Source organism: Saccopteryx bilineata, chromosome 1, assembly GCF_036850765.1.
Source record: "Saccopteryx bilineata isolate mSacBil1 chromosome 1, mSacBil1_pri_phased_curated, whole genome shotgun sequence".
In the NCBI taxonomy this organism is placed as follows: Eukaryota; Metazoa; Chordata; class Mammalia; order Chiroptera; family Emballonuridae; genus Saccopteryx; species Saccopteryx bilineata.
The window spans coordinates 103793080-103815745 of record NC_089490.1 but is presented as its reverse complement, the minus strand read 5'-3'; the positions used below and the strand labels follow the sequence as shown (position 1 = coordinate 103815745).

At 36.2% G+C, this 22666-nt stretch overlaps 2 protein-coding genes across 2 annotated transcripts in view; one reads left to right on the top strand and one right to left on the bottom strand.

Moving 5' to 3' along the window:
* The window catches only part of PARPBP (PARP1 binding protein), a 58739-nt gene extending 46346 nt beyond the window's left edge, over positions 1-12393 (bottom strand). Inside the window, exons 1-3 of the mRNA XM_066253134.1 lie at positions 12376-12393; positions 8942-9097; positions 787-1020 (exon numbers count right to left, since the gene is read on the bottom strand). Coding sequence (XP_066109231.1) covers positions 787-1020; positions 8942-9094 — 387 coding nt within the window. The 5' untranslated portion in view covers positions 9095-9097; positions 12376-12393. The remainder of the gene's footprint in view (positions 1-786; positions 1021-8941; positions 9098-12375) is intronic.
* Positions 12394-12525: 132 nt separating this feature from the next.
* Positions 12526-22666, top strand: part of NUP37 (nucleoporin 37) — a 48580-nt gene continuing 38439 nt past the window's right edge. The window contains exons 1-3 of the mRNA XM_066253133.1: positions 12526-12590; positions 13919-14139; positions 20129-20253. Of these exons, the coding sequence (XP_066109230.1) occupies positions 13984-14139; positions 20129-20253 (281 nt within the window). The 5' untranslated portion in view covers positions 12526-12590; positions 13919-13983. The remainder of the gene's footprint in view (positions 12591-13918; positions 14140-20128; positions 20254-22666) is intronic.

The following is a 22666-nucleotide window of genomic DNA, read 5'->3' as shown; positions in this document are numbered from 1 at the left end:
AGTTATAACTTAGAATAACATAGAGTTATATCAGTACTGGATGTTTGCCTTTAGACATCTTTTATAAAAAAGGTGATATAAACTTCCATTTTCTTAAACCATTGTTATTGTGGAGATTTCTATTGTAAGCAGCCGAAATATTATTCCCAAGTATCAGACAAGTATTTAGAAAAATAGTAATATCTTTGAAAATACAGTAAACATTCTCTTCTAACTACAGGTAATTTAGTAATTGCCACTATTTAATTACTACTTGATTCACACTCAGTAAATGGTAAAATAAAAAAAAAATATTTTCAACCCTTTAAAACAAACCAAATATATCCAAATATATTCTAAAACAGTTTACTAATTCTAATGTAGACTAAACCAAATATCAAGAGTTGCTACTCCAATAATTTTAAAATTTATACTCCATAAAAAAAAAGACAATTATGTGTGTGCTAAAAAGGGAATAGTTCCGTTATCTAATCCTCACAAAATGATATCACTATCTCAGTAAAATAATATTATTAATCCATAGAGTCATAGAAATAATTTATACAACACATGCCAAATGAGGCTATTTTTACATTCCAATCAAATAATAACACAAGTTCATCAAAATTTACCACCAAAACATTTCTTTCAAGTAATAACTAGCTTTCTGGTAGCTAAATTTTCCAATCTTAACATGATCCAAAAAGCAAAAGCATTATCAAGTTACTATAAATGTTAATACCAGAGTTAAAAATAAATCTAGTCAAATTTTAATTTAAGATAGAATTGTTTTAAAAAAGTACTTACGGGGGATATGTTGGCTTTATTTCCACAATTAGAAATCAAAACACTACATTTTTTATACACATCAATCAGATCTAACATATTACTATTCTTTAAGAAATTATCGTAAGTCCTCCTAATGTCCTCATAATGGTCAACCACTTCCATATTTTCAACCGGTAAGTTCAATTTATCATGTAGTAAGTGTTTCCAGGTCAATAAGACATCGCTGAGACACACTGTAAATTCTCCACCGTGCTGAAAGATATAATGTTAAAAATAAAAAGATAAAGTTGAGTATCAGAATATTGATGAACTTACAATTGAGATGTGAAGTATAAACCAAATTATATTAAATTCTTGCAAACTGGAAGAGAACATCCAAGTTGAGCTATAAAATAATTTTTAAACCATATATAAAAAGGTATTTTGATGATTTTATAAAATAAGAACAACTATGGCAAGTTCACATGTGACAAAATTGGCAAATATGTATACAAACATTGTCTGTTACCTGAACTTCACTAAATTTCTTCTACCTAAATTGGGGGAATAGATTGACTGTACTTAATTAAGTACTACTGATTGGGGAAACATTTGATTCTGTTAATATTTAGCTTCTATTAGTTCTTTTAGCTAATGTATTTTTAATCTCTTATTTAAAAATCGTCACAAGTCATAGTGAATTCCCACATACCATAAACACTATTTATTCCAAGTGTTAGTCTTAAAATTTGATCATAAAAACTAAATTTTAAAAAATTATGTTTCATTTCATTACTCTTCCAGGTAAAGCAAAATATCAGTTCTAAAACCTTGGGTCAAAGAAGATTTTTTTTCTTCCCTGCTCAGGGACACACTAAACTGTATGCAAGCAAGTGCTAAAAAGTCACATGCAGGTTTCTTTTTAAAAGCTGTTCTCTTTTTTCTCTTCTTCAACATCTACATGGTAGATTATTTTAGTGGACATTTTGAAGGCTTTTTTTATAATGATTATATTCTGCCTTCAGTTTATATCCCAGATATTAATAAGTGTCCTCCACAAAATGTCAACCCCAATTCAGTAAAAAAATCCTAACTGCTCCTTTCTAATGCTTCATGAATAACAAATATTTTTAAATTTCCCTATGTGGTTTTGTAAAAGTATCCATGTTGCTCTCTTCTACAGTTAAGCTCCATTAATATTCTAGTAGTTTCTGCTAACACCTAGATCTTTCCATTAATTGCATTTAATGACTGGTGGATATTTTAACTCATTGGAACTAAATTGTAACATAATATTTAGCCAATGAAGAATAACAGAACGAAATCAAATAGAACTATATAATGTAGTACTATTTCTATATATCTGACTCTTTCCCATCTATACCTTTATATCTTTTATAAAGATTAGCTGTAGTTTCTAGTTACTACTATCCAAATTTAAGACAAAGTATATAAAATGCCTTAAAATAATAAGCTCTCTACTCATTTCATATGGATGAGTAGAGAGCTTATTATTTTAAGGCATTATTGTCCTTAGAGTAGGAATTATCCTTATTGTCCTTAGAGTAGGAACCTGTTACATCAGTTATGAGAATTAATCATATTTCATAAAACTATTGTCAATGAACCCAAAAAAAATCATTAATTCTCAAACCTTAGATCCATAACCCAACACAAGACAATTCGTAATATCTCAGCATTAAATAAAAAATTGCATACTTTACTTCCCAATCTCACAAAGGTTACATACTATAAAATCTCCAAATGCTATTTAAGTTAAATAAATCCAGTTATTTCGAGTTTCAAAACTAAATTGTTTTATCTCAAAAATTCTTTTATTTTTTTCTTTTATTAAGTGAGAGGAAGGGAGGCAGGGAGCCAGAGAGACAGACCCCCACATGTACCCTGACCGGGATGCACCCAGCAAACCCACTAGGAGGCAATGTTCTGCCCATCTGGGGCTGCTGCTCCGTTGCTCTGAACAGAGCTATTTCAGCACCTAAGGCAAGGCCATGGAGCCATCCTCAGCACCCGGACCCAAATTGCTCAAACCATGGCTGCAAGAGGGGAAGAGAAAGAAAGAGAGAGAAAGAGAAAGAGAAAGACAGAGACAGAGAGAGAGAGAGAACAGGGAGGAGTGGAGAAGCAGATGGTTGCTTCTTCTGTGTGCCCTGATCGGGAATCAAACCCTGGACTTATACATGCCTGGCTGACGCTTGACAGCTGAGCCAACCAGCCAGGGCCTCAAAAAATTTTAAACCATTTTAGTGTAACAACCTTCATGGAAAAATGAATTAAGATTTTGCTTAATGTAAATGTAAAATTATTCTCATTCTGTTGACTATAACTGGTTAAAGTAAAACTATGCAAGTTCTTGATCTTGTGAGAAAAGGCTCTGACTAGATTAACTGTGTTTATACTGGAACTGTAAAAACATTTTAAATCCAAATAAAAATGCACTCCAGATATCAGTTTTCATGATCAGGTGCCTACCATGACAGCATATTCTATTATTCAAACCTGGAACAACTGATTGAGAGAGAGTCTGTGGTCAAATCAGAAAATGTTTTGCTAGGAAAACATGCCAGCTGGCTAATATTCGAAAGAAGTTCAAAATGTTCAAAGCTTTAATTCTTTGATGAACATACGAAAGATTATATTTCACAAGAATAAAATGAGAAAAAGCAAGAGTTACACTTTTTCAGAGCACTCATACTTTGTATATTTTATCCAAGTTATTTTTGTTATTACTCAACATTTTAAATAAACTTTACATTTTTAACTAACTAGAATTTTTATTATTAAAAGAGAAAAGAGAAGATCTACTTAACGGTATTAATTGGCTGTGTGAAATCCTTCTGAGTTAGTTTCCTTGGTTATAAAATGAGATTGTGAAGATTAAATAACACCTTAAGGTTTGGAAACAGCCCAAGTTACCATTAGTAGAGGAATGGATAAAAAAGCTATAGTGTATTTACACAGTGGAATACTACGCAGCTGTAATAAAGAAGGAAAACTTACCTTTTGCAACAGCATGAATGGACCTAGACACCATCATGCTAAATGAAATAAGCCAGTCAAAGAAAGACAAGTACCATATGATTTCACTCAGATGTGGAATCTAATGAACAAACTGAACTAATAAACAAAAAAGAGACAGACTCAGAGAGCAGGCAGACAGCTGTCAGGAGTGGGAGCTGGGTAAGTGCGGTGGACAAGTGGACAGATTATGCAAAAAAGATGAAAGGAAAAAAAAGGAAAAATTAATGGACATAGAAAACAGTATGGTGACTTATGGGAGCCATGGATGGGGAGGTGGAAGAGGGTAAGGGGGGATAAATGATGATGGAAGGAGACCTGACTTAGAGTAGTGAGCATACAATGCAGTGTACAGAGTATGTGTTTTAAATTGTACACCTGAAACTGCATAATTTTGTTAATCAGTGTCACTCCAATTAATTCAATTAAATAAACAAACAAACACCTTATAAATTGTAGGTAATCAAAAATGTCAGTTGCCTTTCCCTTCTAATTCAATGTAAAATAATTGTTTGCTGGGGGAGGAAACGTATATAAGTGTAATTCAATTTTAAAATCAGTTTCTTCTTGTTGAAACCGATTTTAAAATTGAGTCAACCACAGGCTAACAGTGAGTGGTTGCTTTCTACAAAGCTATAAAATTAAACATCTTTGTCTGTTTCATCCAAAGGAACATTTGCAATGTTCTGAAGGCTTTTTAAGGTGAAAAAAGCCTTTATAATGCAATTGCAAGACTGAGTCAAGCTCTGAAGCCAATTCCAAAGGAAAGAAAGGCTAAAATATTATTTGCAACTTAATGAAGTCACATATATTTGCCATATAATGAAGTCAATAGTGAATGAATCTACAACAGGTTAAATCTTTAGTGTATAAAACTGCTAGAGAAGTGTAAAATGATTTAAGCTAAAAAATCTGTCTTCTCTGAAAACATGCAGAAAACCTAAAACTCAAAGATTTTTTTTTTTTTTTTTTTTACAGAGACAGAGAGAGGGATAGATAGGGACAGACAGACAGGAACAGAGAGAGATGAGAAGCATCAATCATTAGTTTTTCGTTGCGACACGGTAGTTGTTCATTGATTGCTTTCTCATATGTGCCTTGACCGTGGGGCTACAGCAGACCAAGTGACCCCTTGCTCGAGCCAGTGACCTTGGGTCCAAGCTGGTGAGCTTTGCTCAAACCAGATGAGCCCGTGCTCAAGCTGGCAACCTCAGGGTCTCAAAACTGGGTCCTCTGCATCCCAGTCCGACGCTCTATCCACTGAGCCACCACCTGGTCAGGCTCAAAGATTATTTTAATATACCTTTTCTGTTTCCCCACTGAATCAGTTAAGAAAAGAAACATGCCAATAGACAGACTAACAATTTTACTAGGTACTCAAAAGTTTTACCATAGTCAAATTCAGTCATAAGGACTATACTTTAGGGACTCATGTTCTCAAACTTAAGAGAATTAAAAACCTAGACTGCAAACACAGCATAAAAAATATAGGTGAAGGATAGACACAACCAAGTCCACCCTCTTATTACTTTACGAATGCACCTGCAGGCATATCAGGATGTTGCTTCATATGCTGAGCAACTGGGAAGTCTGAGCACAGTTGAGATTGCCTAAGCTAAGTCTGCACATAAAGTTAGAGTAAACGTGAATAGCAGCCCACCCTCTCCACTGCAGGTGTATATATCTACACAAACTGTGAAAAGCTCAGATGCAATTCACCACTCTTTCTTTCCCACCCAGAATCTGAACTTTCACACTGACTAAAGTGAATTAACAAGTAGAAATGCTACACAGATAAGTCCTGAAGAAAAACTGACTTAGATTGAATATTTTATATATATCAAAATTTATACAAAGAGAACTAAAATGTTTTCAAGCTACATCCTACTTAGCTTGTTGATATATTTACTTTTTCATTATTTATATACAAGTGGACAAAAATAAGAGGTGATCTTAACATGCTCTGATTACAGAATAGCCCTCAATTACTAAACAATAGTGATTTGTAATAATTGCCTCAATTTCTCTCTCTTTATTTCCCCATGCTTGGTCACCAAGGTTCAACCTTCAGCTAGCCCCTTCCATTTATACAATATCCTCAGAATCTATTATCTACCTTAATACCATTTCTTCAGATTATTAAAAAAAGGACAGATTTTATTTTAATGCTCAAGCAATAAGACTGGAAAGACTTAGAAATGTATTGCAGTGGGGATCAAAGGAAAGAGACTATAATGACCCTTAGGTGTCTGGCGTCAGTGATAGAGTGAACAATGATACATACCACTGAGACTAAGAGGATAAACAGGATAGTAAGTGGAGGGAGCAAACAATGTGGTCTACTTTTAAAACCAGATGTGGAGACAGTAATGAGACATAAAGGTAAAATGTCCAATGAGTACTTGATCATATCATACCAAAGCAAAACTCAATATCCTCAATTCTGAGGATACTGTATAAATGGAAGGGGCTAGCTGAAGGTTGAACCTTGGTGACCAAGCACGGGGAAATAAAGAGAGAGAAATTGAGGCAATTATTACAAATCAGTCTGGCATACTGATGAAAACACATAAGGCAAGTACACCCACTGGAAGTGGGTTACAAGGAGCACACTGAAAGACATCAACAAGTATAAAACAAAGAGTATCTAAAATACATGTAGAACTCCTTCACAGAATAAGAAAGAAACATAAGCAATTCAATGGCAAAATAAGTAAACAGACAGTTTAGGAAGCAGACATATAAATGGTCAAATAAACATTTTAAAAGATGTTCAAATGCTTTAGTTAGTTATCTGACAATTTAAAATGAAGTACCATTTTTTTCTCTTTTCTAATTAAGTTTGACAACATCTAAAATGGAGAGAAAGAGAAGGAAATGGTACTTTCCTGCACTGTTGACATAAATGTAAATTCTAGCAGCAAGTTGAAGAGCAGTATGGTACTATTGAATCAAATTATAGACGTATCTATCATATGACCTGCTGGGCTTGGGGGCGAGAGAGCTTCTTGCTCAGTGCAGACATCTCATTTCAGTGCTGTAATGCCTGTAATACCAAAAACTTCAAACAACCCAAAGTTTCAAATGTGAAAAAAATGTATCAGTCATACAAAGGATGACTAATAAGATGAATGAATTAGATCACCATTTCTATCAGTACCTGAAGAGGTCTTAAAAACAGGGCTGGATAATAAAAACAAGATGCAGAAAGAATGTACACCATCTGTTATAATTTATAATAAATACATTACATATGTATCAGTATTTGCAGAGAAAGCTCTCCTGGTATAAAATACCTAAAAGTACAGGAGAAAACAGGAACACATTTTTTATGCATTACTGAATTGTCCATAAGAGAAGAGAAATTACAAAAGGTCAACAACAAAAGAAAGGGCCAATATAAAGGGTAAGCAAATGGAGGGCCTGTGTTTCCCTGCTCTCTACCACTCCCTGGCACCCAAGACCACCTGGTTTTTATGAACTCTGAGCACAAAGTTTAGAAGACAAAGCTGAGTACATAAAGGGGAAACTGGATAGCAGACCCTCACTGCCCACCCTGCCATGTAAAGCCCAAGTCCCTAAAGGCCAATCATCTTAATATAGCCACCAGAAAGAAAAAAATCTACCCATCAGACGGAAGACACTTGTCTATGAAGAGATTTTTGAAGTAGCTTCAGTATTATGATTACCTCTCTGAGTAATTTCAATTCGATTTTTGCCTAATAGCTCATTTCTGCTGAAATAGGGCACAACAGTCACCTATGTTGGCAGAAAATCCGAGGTTTCTTTCCTGGTGAGGGCAAAACAGTCTCTGGACTGAAGAGAGCAGCTGAGAAGAGCACCCAAATGAAAATCACATGAATGACAGGTCTGTTCATATTCTAATGCTGACACTCCCTTTAGGTTCCCAGCACACTGGCAGCTCAACAGGACACCATTCAAGCAGGATGAGAAGACTCTTTTCTGAGGAAACTGTTCCAAAGGGGCTATCCTAATATCACAATGCCTGGTGGCACCCAGTAGAAGCTCAAAAATAACTAAATAAATAAATAAGGAAGGAGAGAGAAAAAATTTGTGGAATAGAGGGAAAGGGGAGAAATTAACATTTATATAAACAGCTGTAATTGGCTTTCTTGCTGTTCCTTGAACATGCCAGGCATAGTCCCACCTCAGGGCCCCTGTATCTGCTTCCCCTTTGCCGGGTAGTTCCTTCCCACCTAAATCTCCACGACCAACTCTTCCTTCCACTCATTCAAATCTTTGCTCAATGGAAACTTCTAGATGAGGCCTTCTTTGACCATCCTATTTCAAATTGGAAGAACTCCCTTCATAAATCTTCTTCTCTAGTCAAGACAGCCTCCTTATCATCTTCAAATCATTGTGACTTTGATTCCCCCTGGATGCTTCTTCTAAATTTTCCCCTTCCTTCATACCTTCTTTACCCCTTCCCATCCAAAGACTTCCATTCCTTTAAGAATACTATCTAGAATTCTACCACTGCAGCCTATAGTCATCCATCTCTCATCTGAATGGCTCTAGCCCTCTAACGTGAGCTCATTTTAAACAGTAATTTGGCCTAAACCAAACTATTGAAGAATCACTTCAGGGAGATTAAAAAAAAAACAATTTCCAGGATCTCAGTGCAGATTAAGAGAATCAGAATTTCCAAGATTGGGGCACAGAAACTAATTTATTTCAAAAGCCTTCCCAAATGATTCTGATTCACAGCCTGGCTTAGGTACAATTAATCTATACTACAGAGTCTTAAATTAGTCATAAAATACCTTGATTATATTAAGTAAACATTTTCTACGTGTACTTTCCAGATCTTTTTCGAGAAGGAAGTCTTATAAAAGATAATTAACCATAATAATCATAAAAGTTGCATGTTTACCTTAAGACTTCAAGTTAAATATCAAATGTGCATGTCCTATGTTAAATTATACATATAAAGACCTTAATTTTGAAACAAATCATTTCAAATCCAATAGTTATTTCTCACACAGATATGCAGAAGCATTTGAGAAAATAGTATATTGATATTATCATAGAAGGGCATCTATTGCAAACTGGATAATGTAATGAAGTTTATTCAAATAGGCAGCAACCAAAATTCACTTTTTAAAAAATGTTAACCTAAATATAGTCTACGAACCTGTTTGTTGTTCTCTGCTATGGAAAGCTGCAATGCCAAGAGCATGGAGTCAGCACCACACACAGTAGTCCTCTCAGAGTCACAGAGAGCGTGCCAATTTCTTCTGAACTCTTTAATCATATCCAAGACAGACTTCTGATGAAGCACAGACATCCTCTTAAAGTAGGACAGAATGCAATGTTAAAAAAAAGTCTTATTTTAACTGGAAATTAATATTTAACATGTGTAAGCAAGCAAGAATTAGAGAAAAGTAATGAACACGAGGTCATTTCATATTTACTAAGATTGCTTTTAATTAAATTTAGGAAAACAGTATAAACCAATTTCTACCCAATCATATTTTCCTCTCCTTTAGTTTTCTTAAGCCAAATCTTTTGAAATAACAAGATCCAACCTTCAATCTGAAAATTCATACAAAACAGATACGCCAATTCTGCAAACTTACAGACATGAAGCCAATTAAAACTGTTTTAAAAATATTTGTTTTGAGATAGATGGTTGAGTGGGGGGCAGGAGAGAAGCCAATTTCCTTTCATCATTACACTGTCCCAAAAGAGATGGTCTATTTTCCACCCATTTGAATCTGGGTCAGCCTTGTGACTTGATTTGACCAATAGAATGTAGGAAGAATGGCATCGTGGGAGTTCTGTACCTAAACCTCAAAAGGCCAGTACAGAAAAGTGAATACAGCAGGCCTGATTGCTATCCTTCAAAAGGCCTGCTTACAAAGTTGGCCCTTTGCTGGAATCTGGGAACTTAAATTTCAGGAGGATTTCCAGTAAGAGTGGCTCCCTATACCTAAACTGTTTATACAAACAATATAGTTTATGCTGAACACATGGGTTCCTACTGAATTTGGAGTCTCAGAACAAAAACAGGATGCCTACATGTTCAGCCCCCAGTAGTGAGTCAGTAGAGAACTTCCCTGAGAGACATTTCATATACGTTGCCACACTTGTTGCTGGAAGAATTAAGCAAGTCTGTGTGACTCCACTAAGAGCACTTTTGGAAGCTTGTGCTTGGTCTCCCTGGACTTTGCCTCACGCACTTCCTATCTCTGCTTATTTTACTTAGCATCTTTTTGCTGTTATAAGTTATAGCCGTGAGTACAACTATATGCTGAGTCCTGTGAGTTCTCTTAGCAAATCACCAAACTAGAAGGTGGTCATCAGGGCCATTTGACATAAAACCTTGAAGCTTTAGCTCTTACTGGCTTGCTACTCTCAGATTGCCATATAAAGAAGTCTAAACTAGCCTGCTGGAGAAGCCTTTTGAAGGAGAACCAAAGTGCTTCAACTGACAACCAACATTAACTCAAAGACAGTCCAGTCAGGCTACTTAAGACTATCAAGCCCTACTCTACCTGCCAGATTAACTGCAGCCACATGAATGATGTGGCTATATATCTTGGTTTTCTATGATTGAGAAAATGGGCATATGCTATTTACAAAGTAATAACTTACAGACACAATTAGTGATGCAACTGTAATTTACAGGTATGTAAATTTTTATTCAGACTGTAAATTAAAGTATCTACATAAATACAAATACTAGCAAATGCCTAATAACTATACTCCCCTTAAAAATACCATCATCTCTTATAAGAAATAAAAAAAGAAAGTGAAAAAGTAACATTTTGGTGATATAATCATTTTGCCTGAAATAAATCTTTAGTTGTAAATTACTAACTAGTGTTATTTAAAGGTACTGAGTGCAACCTGACCAGTGGTGGTGCAGTGGATAGAGCATCGACCTGGGACGCTGAAGACCCAGGAACAAAGCCCCTGAGGTCGTCACTTAAGTGCGAGCTCATTCAACTTGAGCCCAAGCTTGCCAGTTTGAGCGAGGGGTTGCCAGCTTGAGCAAGCGGTGCCAGCTTGAGTGTGGGATCAGACATGATCTCACGGTCGCTGGCTTGAAGCCCAAGGTCGCTGGCTTGAGCCCAAGGTTGTTGGCTTGAGCAAGGGATCACTGGCTCGGCCTGAGTACCCTGGTCAAGGCACATATGAGAAGCAATCAATGAACAACTAAAGTAACATAACTATGAGTTGATACTTCTCATGTCTTTCCCTTTCTGGCTGTTTCTTTTCTCTCTCTAAATAAGTAACTAAATAAAGGTACTAAATTCAGATTACTAGGAATGAAGACAAATCTGGAATTAGACTTTTCTGAATCCTGGCTTTACCACTAACTGTGAGATCTTGACAATTATGTCACTCACCTCTCCCTGCCTCAACTCCATGCACTGAAAAATGAAAAAGAGTGAAAAATTTTCCTTGTAAAAAGTAAATGGCATCAATATCAACAGTGCCTAGAACATGTAAGAGCCAAGTCTCATTCAGAGGCAAATAGTAAATATTTGAGAAGTGCAAGCCATACAGTCTCTGTCACAACTACTCAACTTGACCTTGCAGTGTGAAAATAGCCACAAACAATACATGAACAAATAATTTCAACAAAATGTAATAAAAACTGAAATCTGAATTTCATATAATTTTCACACATCACAAAATATCATCCTTCTTTTTTTTTCTTTTAACCATTTAAACATGTAAAATCCGTTCTTTCCTTGGGAACTAGCTGCCAAAAAACAGGCAGTGCTGCAGGATTGCAACCTTGGTCTAGTCTCAACTCCTCCAGTAGCTAACTGGCTTCACACCTGACTGCCTAGGAAGGTGTATCATCAAATGGAAAACAAATAATACCTTCCAGCAGTTATGAAGAGTCAATGAGACAATGAATATACAAGCTATCTGAATGTCAGGCAACACTATAAAATAACAGTGGGAGAAGGAGACAGTGATGATAAACACTTGTTTAAAAACAAAAACAAAACGGAGATTCCAAGCAGCACAGAGCAAAAGTTGTGAGACAGGAAACTGTCATTGGGGAAGAAAGGTGAACTGATTACAAGAACAACACTTTTGAGTCAGACTGACCAAGGTCCACATCCAGACTTTCCCATGTGTTAGCTGTGTCTTTCAGTATTTAAAATCTCTGATGAACATATATTTATTCATCTGCTAAACGGAGAAGATATCGCCTACTCCATAAAATTATGAGACGTTGGGGAGACAACTAAATAATCCACCCAGTGTCGGGTATTTAGTAGGTGCTCAATAAAGAAATGGCAGTCGTTGCTGCTGTCACTATCAGATTACAGGTTCAAAATGTCTCTTAGAAGGATATAATAAGGACAGAGTGTAGCTTTTGCGACTAGAACTCCAGTTTCTCGCCTACCTAATGAATCTAAGTAGTCCTCAGTGCGCCTCAGCCTTCCAGCTCCACCCATTACTAGATACTGTGAACTCTGTTCAACACATCCAAACACAAATACCTTAAACGGTCATATTCGCTTTTCTGTCACCGAAAAACCCGAGTACTGAATCATTACTTACCGTGTGGTGGATGGGTGAGAAAGAGGCGAGACTCACCTGTCTGGGGGAGAGCCGGGAAGTACTGACCAACAGAAATGAGGTCCAGCTCAAACGCAGATGTTTGAGTAGTCGCGGGTTACTTTTTAAATCTCGCGGGAGAGCAGGAGAGCCAATCGCCGCTCCCGCCCCCTGAACCGGAAGCAGAATCCCGCGAGCTGCATCAACCCCCAGTGGAGATTTGTTCCCCTCTGGCCTATTCTCGGCGCCCTTCGGTGCGTATCACGGAGCCCAGGGGACCGCGTCGACTTGCTACCGATCGCCCCGTACTCGTTGGGCGGCTCTTCACCCGGCTCCCCCCTCCGATCTCGGGCTCGGGGAGGTGGGAGCGGTACTTCGCGAGACCTGCCTGGGACAGGGAGAGGCGTTGGGCCCCTAACAGGAATTTCTTCTATTCCCTCCTTCCTGTACCCTTCCAGTTTTACAGGGGGCCAGTCCAGCCCGCTGTGCACTGTGAAACTCCGATGTGGAGTCTGGGCACTACCTTAACGAGCAGTAGAGGGGACCGAGTATCCTAATACCGAATCTTTTGCACTCTGAGGGCATCCCAACTGCTGGTCACCTTAAGATAATGCCCAGTCTCGGATGCCCACTTATAAGATTACTAGTTTATTGGCTCACTGAAGTGGAACTCATTTGATTTCTCAGTAAATCCTTGTCGTGGTGTATTTGATGTGTTCCTTACCGAGCCCAACTGTTTTCAAGACAACTCCTGCGTCCAACTAAAAAAAAAAAAATTTAAAGCCCTCCAGAATCCTTAAGTCTTATCTGGGAATGCTACTTCCAGAGTGCACACCAGGCCATGCCAGGGTAGTTGAAGTTGGTGCCTAGTCTTATGAATATTATTTTTATGTCACATTTTGGCACTCCTTCCATATTCTCTATTTTTTATCTGCTTATGTTATAGCACTTTTAAGACAACTATAACTATTCCTGGATTGTGAGCTCCATCGGGAGCTCCTTCTCAAGCACTGGAGTCCAACACATAGTAATGTTTCCAAATTCTGGCTCATCATATGATTTTAGCAAGCTAATTAACATCCTAAAAGTCTTGATTTCTTCACCAGTAAAACAGAAGCCATGGGTAATATCTCCCTCTTTGGTTTACGCAAATATTTGATGTGATAATGTCAGTAAAATGTTTAATATGGCAGAACTATGTAAATACTATCCTTAATTTTTAAATCTTTATTTAGAAAATTAAATTTAAAGGGGTGCCATTTATCAATAAGAGTACATAGGTTTCTATACCATTTGTTGATTATGTTGTGAACTCATCACCCAAAGTCAAGTCATTCATTAATTTTTTGTAAATATATTTATTAAATTGCTTTCCTCTAAAAGTACTTGCTATATCTTTTAGATAATCTAAACAAAATTATCGTGATTTACTCTGCAGGTATTCAGAAAGTATTTAAATAAGAACTTTTAATTTTTTTGAGTAGTCTATGACCTTTGCAACACTGCATTCTTATTTTGATCATTTGCTGAAAGTGAGTAACATTTTGACCCTTTCTAATTCTATCTATGCTATAATTCACAGTTTCCTGACCTTGTCCAGTAGAAGACTATTTAATTTCTACGACTACTCAAGCTTTGACGTACAAAATGAAGCAAGATGCCACAAGAAACGCTGCCTACACTGTGGACTGTGAAGATTATGTGCATGTGGTAGAATTTAATCCTTTTGACAGTGGGGATTCAGGAAATCTAATTGCATATGGTGGCAATAATTACGTGGTCATTGGCATGTGTACATTTCAGGTTAGTGTACAAAATTGCAGTGAATAATAGTGAAGATATATTTCACTGACAAGAAAGTTTATGAAAACTTGCGTAAACGTTTGCTAAACTTTGAAAGTATATTCAGTTAGAATTTTTTTAAGTGATATGAAGATCTACAGAGAGACAGTTTCAGTAATTTATGCCTGAGATTTGGCCCAACATTAACTGTAAAAGAATTCAAGGCTTCTTTTTTGCCTTACAATTAGAAATGGAATAAGTTTGTAATTGAAGGTTATGTCTAACTGACCGTTAGTATGTATAGGGGAAACAATTAAATGAGATTAATTATTTAATGCAATTTTTCTGCATTCCACTTTGAGATAGGAAACAAACTAATGTTGAGTGCCTAAAAATGATCCTCCAGAAGGTGTTATAGCTATCATGAGTTTCTGCTTTCCTATTAATATGGTCTTGTACTTTTAATACATCTAAAGCATGCATCTATAGACTATATAACATATAGGATCATATTAATCAAACAGGCAGTTTAGCATAGTCATTAAGACAATGAACCCCAGCCAAAATGCCTACATTTTTATTCCTGCCTAGCTTTACCTCTTAATAGCTATATGTCCTTGAGCAGGTACTTAACCTCTCTATAAAAAGGAGGAAACTAAAAAAAAATAAATAAATAAATAAAAATAAAAAGGAGGAAACTAATGATAAGGTTTTGTGAGAGTTCAGTGAGTTAGTACATGTGAAGTTCCTGGAAGGCATCTGGCACATTTAATACATATTTATGTTTTAGTTGTCATTGATTTTGTCAGGGGTGACATTCAGGCACAGCCTCATATTTAATCACCAAATTTCAGATTGCTTTATGGTGAGCACATCATGTTTTCTCACAGGAAAGCTAGTTCTACGTGTAAGGGAGTCTTTGAACAGTGAGGGTTCAGCTATCAGAATCTCTTGTTAATCTTGCATTTACCAGAGTATTATTCATACAGCAGTATTTCTCAAAGTTAAGCAATAAAGAAATTTGACAGCGATTCATTTTCAAAACTTTAAAATAACTTTATTATAAACATTATAAATAATATTTCCTCTTTTACTCAGGAGGAAGTTTAGTGTCTCACAATGTTTTGACATCATAAATGTAATTTAAGTTAGCACTTTACAGAGCAATAAATGTATAAAGTTATATAAAATTAGATTGTATGCATATTTATCCCAAGGGGAAGGTATGACTAAAATACCTTCAATTTGTTGATTTCTGCGCAGATACAAGAGCTCTAATATTATTCCACATTTTTCTCTTAGGGTTGGCATAGGAATTTCTAGCTTTTAGGTTTAATGTGACCCTCAGACTGACTTCAGCTGGACTACCAGGTTAGGATTGTAAAAAGTCACATGATTATCTCTAATTAAACACTATTAAACATTGCTCTCATTCTGTCATGTTAGTACCTTTAAGTTCTGTAGCACCCAGTTTTATGCCTTCCTCTTGCCTTGAGAGAAAAACTAAGTAAAGGTAAATCAAATTGAAAGATTTCCACATCCCTCTCTGAAAGGCAATCAATCATTCTAAGATTGGTAGAAAAACACTGTCAATAAAGTGAATTTGAACTTCAAAACATTTTCTCAGAATCTCATAGTGTTATTTTGAATAAGATGGAAATTTAAGCTGAATGATAGTATTGATTGGTGTCATGTATTTGTCAAATATTCATAAAGTGCAGATCTGGTGCAGGAACTGGTGATAACATGTTAAAAAATCAAGGGCCCTGTCCTCAAGGAGATTTTAAGTGTAAAGCAGTACAGTAAGAAAACTTCTATAGAAGTCCATTATGTAGAGGGGAGAGGGAGAATGAAAGTTTCTGAGTCTATTCAGAGGTCATCAATAATGAATTAAGGCCTCTACTGGGACTTGGATGAAAACACTTGATTTAAACAAGCACATTCGATTTATATAGAACATGAACTGAGAAGGATACGTAATGTTTTGGATGGCAGACTTTATTTAACAAATACCTTTTGCACACATAGTATATGTCAGACTGTACTCTGAATCCAAATATTGTATAATAGATTGAATTAATGAGCCAACTTGAATAGCTAAAGTTTAATAAAGATGAATATAAAGTCTTAAAATGATAGATTGATAGAGCTAAAAGCGATCATTGTGACTTCCAGTTTTTAATCACCTAGATGTTCCCCATGAATCCATGCAATGATTAAACTGCCAGAGGGAGCTAGTTCAGTGCTCTCCAATAGAAATATAATGTGAGCCACAAAAATAAATTTAACTGTTGTAGTAACCACGTTATGGAAAGTGAAAAGCAGATGAAATTAATATTTTTACCTAGCATATCCAAAATATTTTATGTATAACCAATATAAAAATTATTAATGAGATATTTTATATTCTTTTATATGAAGTATTTGAAATCTGCTGTGGATTTTGCACATAATAAAATGTACATGTCTCAGCTTAACTAGCCATATATCAAGTGCTTAAAAGCCCCATGTGGCTTGTAGCTACCATATTGGATAGCACAGCTCTACATTATAGAGAATACTCTCTATAAATTGAAAGTAGTGTTTAATGTTTACTTCCTTTCTCAGCAGAGTATTCTGATTCAAATGAGGTGATGTACTTGAAGCCACATTTCAGAGTGGTATGTTTACAACTGTCACATAAAAGAGGGATTAGACTAAGAATAGTAAATGTATTTCGTGTTATTTATCAGTTCTATTTGAGTGGAGTTGTTGCTTATAATTCTTTAAGACTAATGCCAAAACTCCTTCTTCAAGTATTCCCCTAGGAGGAATCAGCTATGGCTAGGCATTTGCCATCACTGAATTAGAATTACTCTTTGTGGTTCCAGAGAGCAGAATTTGGAGTCATGAGTAGAATTTACATGGAAAGAGATGTTGGTTTACTATTAAGGAGAACTCTTCTAATAATTAGATCTACCTTAATGAAATAGGCTCTCCCAAAAAGCAGCTAGTTCCCTCTCACTGAATGTGTTCAGAGAAGGGTACAAACTCCTTTTTCAGATGTTGTACTAGAGATTCAAGCATTCAGTGAAAGAAGTAGACTAGGTAAACCTGGCAATTTCATCTAACTAAAATTCTTTATTTGGCCTTAACTGGGTGTGGTGGGGTTGCCTGCCCATTTCAAATCCTTAAAATAGCCCTTTCCTCAACGTGGCTTAGCCCCAACCTCCAATATGCTGGAGGCCTGTATAGTGATTTGTATTATAGCAAGTTTTCCAAAGTATCTTAATTTCCTACCTATACAATACTGGCTACACCCAAAATAGCATTTGTCTCTGCCTGTAACACACACACACACCCACCCACCCACTGGTTTTTTAGTTGGCTCAATGGCAGACATTGCTGCCAGGAAAAAAAGGTTTTACTGGTAATGCATAAAGCTCAGGCTGTACAGTCCCTGAGATTTCTTTACCCCTAAGACCACACAATATCTTCATATACACTTTGGATAGCAAATTAGTGAACCTAATTGTCAACACGATTGTTATAGTAGCAAAATAAAGTGTTTTAATGGTAAAAACTTTATTTTTGGAAGATTGATCTGTCAATTGTAGAAAAGAAAAGGTAACCCAGACTATGAAGTCAGCTATGATAAATTATTACACACACAAATTATGAAGTAGTAAAATTTGACAGTGTTTTTCTTTCCTTGATAAATACATTTTTATTCTTTTTTCATTTCTAGAAAGACTTTTTGCTATTAACTGTAAGTTCACCTGAAATTTATTTTCAAGGCATGTCTGAATTAGATAAAGAGAAGTGTAATATATTTGTGAAATGACTTTATTCAGATCTCAAAGGCTAGTCTGGAAAAATCAACACATTCACTAGGATTCAGTGAAAATACACATTATAAAACTTTGCATTTAGATTCTGGAGAATTTTTAGAACAAGCCTTCAGATCATTCCATTCTGTGGAGACACATGAATTCCATTAAATACCAAGTCTCACCTGCTCTAGATTTTACATTATATTTTATAATAGTATAAATTTTTATAAAAGATAACTATAGTCACTTAATACAAAGATTCCTTGGGCAAACTTGCCATAAAAAATTTTACTTTAGTTTCTAAATCCAGTTAGGGTATTGATTTAAATAACATAACCATGGTTTATTTTTAAAATCACAGTATTCTAAGCTTATAAAATGCATTTTAAATATATGCTATCGATATAAGATACAGAGAATAATAATAAAATAGATCCCTGTATACCTAGCTTAAGAAATGGGACATTGGCAGTTCTTTGGAAGCTCCCTGAGTACTTCACTGACCGGCTCTCATCTCCCTCAGAAGTTACCATGTCTGAGATTTCGTTTTGATGATTGCTTTATAGAGTTACCATATGTGTAGGTGTTGTGAATCAATATATTGCTTTTCATGTCTTAAACTGTATATCAGTGAAATTATTCTGTATTATGTTCTCCAGTTTGTTGCTATTGGCATTATATTTGTTAGTTTTCTCCTTGTTCAATTTAATTTATTTTCACTGTTATATGGTGTTTTATAATATAAATATACTACAGTTATTCCTCTATTGGATATTTTGGGTTATTTTTAATTTTTTTACTACTGAAAATGCTGTAATATACATATTTTTTGTCTGCTGCCTGTTCTGCTACTCCCCCTTTTATTTTTTCCCTCCCTGATAGTTTGAAAGTTTTACATCCTGTTTTTCTTCTTTAAATGTTTACCAGAAACACTTAACTTGCATACTTAATTAAACAAAGTCAGAATTAATATCTTGAACTTCTTCACAAACTAAATAGGGACCTTTGTCACATGAACTATTATCTCCCCCTCCAGACTTCCACTGTTGTCGTATTTTAGTTCTCTATCATTTTTCTTTGTATTTTAACCCACAAATTTGATGTTGTTTTATGTGGCTCACATTTACCCACCTGTTTGCTTTTGATTGTTTTACTCACTGTTCCTTATGTCTAAGGCCTTCCTTCTGAGGTCATTTTTCTTCACTCAAAAGCACATCTTTATTACAGAAAAGAGTTTTCTAGTAAACTTATTTTGTGAAGCGCCAGATAATAAATATTTTAGGCTCTGCCAGCAACTTAAAGACTCTCTTACAGATTAGTCTTTGTTTTTTACAACTCCTTGAAAACATAAAAGTGATTCTCAGCTCATGGGCCATACAAAACCAGGCCATAGACCAGATTTGGCCTATGACCCATAGTTTGTGAGGCTGCTTTAGGAGATCCTTTAGTGAGATTTTATTGATGCTAACTCTTGGATTTTTGTTTTTAATACAGTTATTCAATGAACCAGTTAAATCCCATACCCCATTTGCTCTTGAACTTTTCAAAAGGAGATACAGCAGATTCTTGAATAATGTCTTTTTAGTTCAATGTCATTTTATTATAAGTTGATGAGAGGGGAAAAATCAATTCTGTGTATAGTTTGAATATTATCCCCAAGTCTGTGGGGTTTTTCTGGGCACTCCATTTTCCTCCCACCTCCCAATGCTGTGCAAGTGAGGTGAATTGCTGTATCTATGGTGTCCTGTTCTAAGCGAATGTGGAGGGTGTTGAGTGTCCCTGTGATGGAAGGGCATCTTGTCTAGGGTGGGTTCCTACATTGTACTGTGCTATTAGGAGAGGCTCTAGCCACCCACAACCCTAAACTGGAATGAGATTGGAAATTCATTATCTTATTTGTTAATCTTTTTTACATAGCTCACATTTTAATGTTCAATATTAGAAGTTTTCTGGGTCTTTGTTTAGAAGTTTGATAATGTTTTTATGACCAAAAATATGTCATAAGAACTTATATCAGTTAGCCTCCAGTAAATTAGTTTTCTTATACGTCATTTTTCTTAAAGTTACCATTTTCAAGAACCTATCAGTGACATTGAGGACTTACTGAACATGGCCTCCAGGTAAATTCTATTGTAATGAAATACAGAGTATTATATTGTCTGTTCTCATGCCTTAAAACATTTACTGTGTATGCTTAGGAGGAAGAAGCAGATATTGAAGGACTTCAGTTTAAAACACTGCAAACAATTCACCATGGAGTCAGGGTCGATGGCATAGCTTGGAGCCCAGAGACTAGACTTGATTCATTGCCTCCAGTAGTCAAGTAAGTTTAAACTTATTAAGTGCAGTATTTATTAATATCATTTGTGTTAAATGATGTGATGCCTTTGGTCATTAAGGACTTTTTCCCTCTCTTTTCATTTCTCCAACTCTAAGTAGTAGGTATTTTAACATTTGCTGTTATTTCATAATTTAGGCTTATTGTCTGAATTTTTGGTTTAAATATTCAGCCATGGCAGTGGTGCCTTGAGCACATGTCTGGGCCTCTGACAAAGCTGTCTACCTGACATCCAAATCATTTTAAGTCTTCACAGATTCTTCACTGAGTTTCACCACTTATTGAAAGTATAACTGTTAAAAGAACTAAATTTGATTAAGTCATTAATCAACCTTACTACCCTATACATAGGCCAAGGTCACATTTTTTATGTTTGACAGTACATAAAACTAATCTAATCTTTGGGCTTTAGTTGTGAAAAACTTTTGAAAAGAAAGATTACTTTATGAGAAAAACCGGACTGACCTGTGGTGGCATAGTGAATAGAGAACATCAACCTGAAACACTGAGGTCGCCAGTTTGAAACCCCAGACTTGCCTGGTCAAGGCACATATAGGAGTTGATGCTTCCTGTTCTCCCCCCCCCCCGTTCTTTCTCTCTCTCTCTCTCTCTCTCTCTCTTTCTCTCTCCTTCTCTCTTTCTAAAATGAATAAATAAAAATCTTTTTTAAAAAAACATAACACTACCTGCTAAGACCTCTTTCACAAGGGTCAATTATGTCAAATTATTTAAGGTTTGTTACAAAACTTTGCTTCCATAAATACAACATCTAAAAGATATGCCTTCTCTTAATAAATAGTATTTAGCCAATCACAAGTTACTCTGACTGAACTAACCTAATTTTTTTAATTAAGGGATAATTTACATACAGTGAAATTCTCACTCTTAAAGAGTACAATTTCATCAGTGTTGACAAATTACATACCCCTGTATAACCCACTGGTAATACTTGGCATTTCTGTCACCGCAGAAGATTCTTGTCCTCCTTCCCAGTCAATTCTTGCACCCATCCCCTGCCAGAGCAACCTTTGATCAAGTTTCTGTTACCAGAAATTAGTTTTGCCTATTCTAGAATTTCATGTAAATAGAGTCATACAGAATATATTTTCTGTATCTTGGGTAATGTTTTTAAGATTCACCCTTGATGTGCATACCAGTGGTCTATTTCTTTTTATTTTTGAGGCGTATTCCATTACATTGTATAAATATCCTGCAATGTATGTTCATTTTCCTATAAATGGACATCAGACAGTTTGCAATTTTTAGCTATTATTACTAAAGCTGCTATGGGCATCTCTGTATACAGCTTTTAGTGGATAGGTGGTTTCATTTCTCTTAGGAGTGGAATTACTGAATCATAGGGTAGATGTGTATTTAATATTTTAAGAAAGTACCATCTACCATTTTGTATTCCCACCAATACTGTAAAGATGTCCAACCTGCTCTACCTACTCTCTGGCATGTATTCTTGACAATCTTTAATTTTAGCCATTCTTGTTGGTGCCACATGGCATTTCCTGATGACTAGTAATGATAGTCTTCATGTGCATTCTATTTTCTACCTAAGATTCCTACTAAGGAATCTTCACCTACAACAGGATTGTGAAGCTATTCTGTGATTTTTTCCAGAAGCTTTTACAGGTATCAGCTACCTGAATTTTGAATAACCTATACAACAGCTCTTACCAAAATACATATGTCATTATTAATATCCAGGGTGCTGTTCATTTCCTTTTTTTTTTTTTTCCTTCTTTTTTTGTATTTTTCTGAAGCTGGAAACAGGGAGAGACAGCCAGACAGACTCCCGCATGCGCCCGACCGGGATACACCCGGCACGCCCACCAGGGGTATCGCTCTGCCCACCAGGGGGCGCCACTCCGCCGCGACCAGAGCCACTCCAGCGCCTGGGGCAGAGGCCAAGGAGCCATCCCCAGCGCCCAGGCCATCCTTGCTCCAATGGAGCCCTGGCTGCGGGAGGGGAAGAGAGAGACAGAGAGGAAGGGGGGGGGGTGGAGAAGCAAATGGGTGCTTCTCCCATGTGCCCTGGCCGGGAATCGAACCCGGGTCCCCCGCATGCCAGGCCAATGCCAATGCCCTACCGCTGAGCCAACCGGCCAGGGCCCATTTCCTTTTTTTTTTTCTCTTTTTTATTTATTCATTTTAGAGGAGAGAGAAAGGGAGAGAGAGAGACAGAGAACGTGGGGATTTGCTGGAAGCATCAACTCCCATATGTGCCTTGACCAGGCAAACCCAGGGTTTTGAACCGGCGACCTCAGCATTTCCAGGTCAACGCTTTATCCACTGCGCCACCACAGGTCAGGCTCATTTCCTTTTATATTAAAAGGAAGTGTCAGAGACTCTGGAGCTCAAGAAAGGTCAGTCAGCAGTCTTTTTGCAT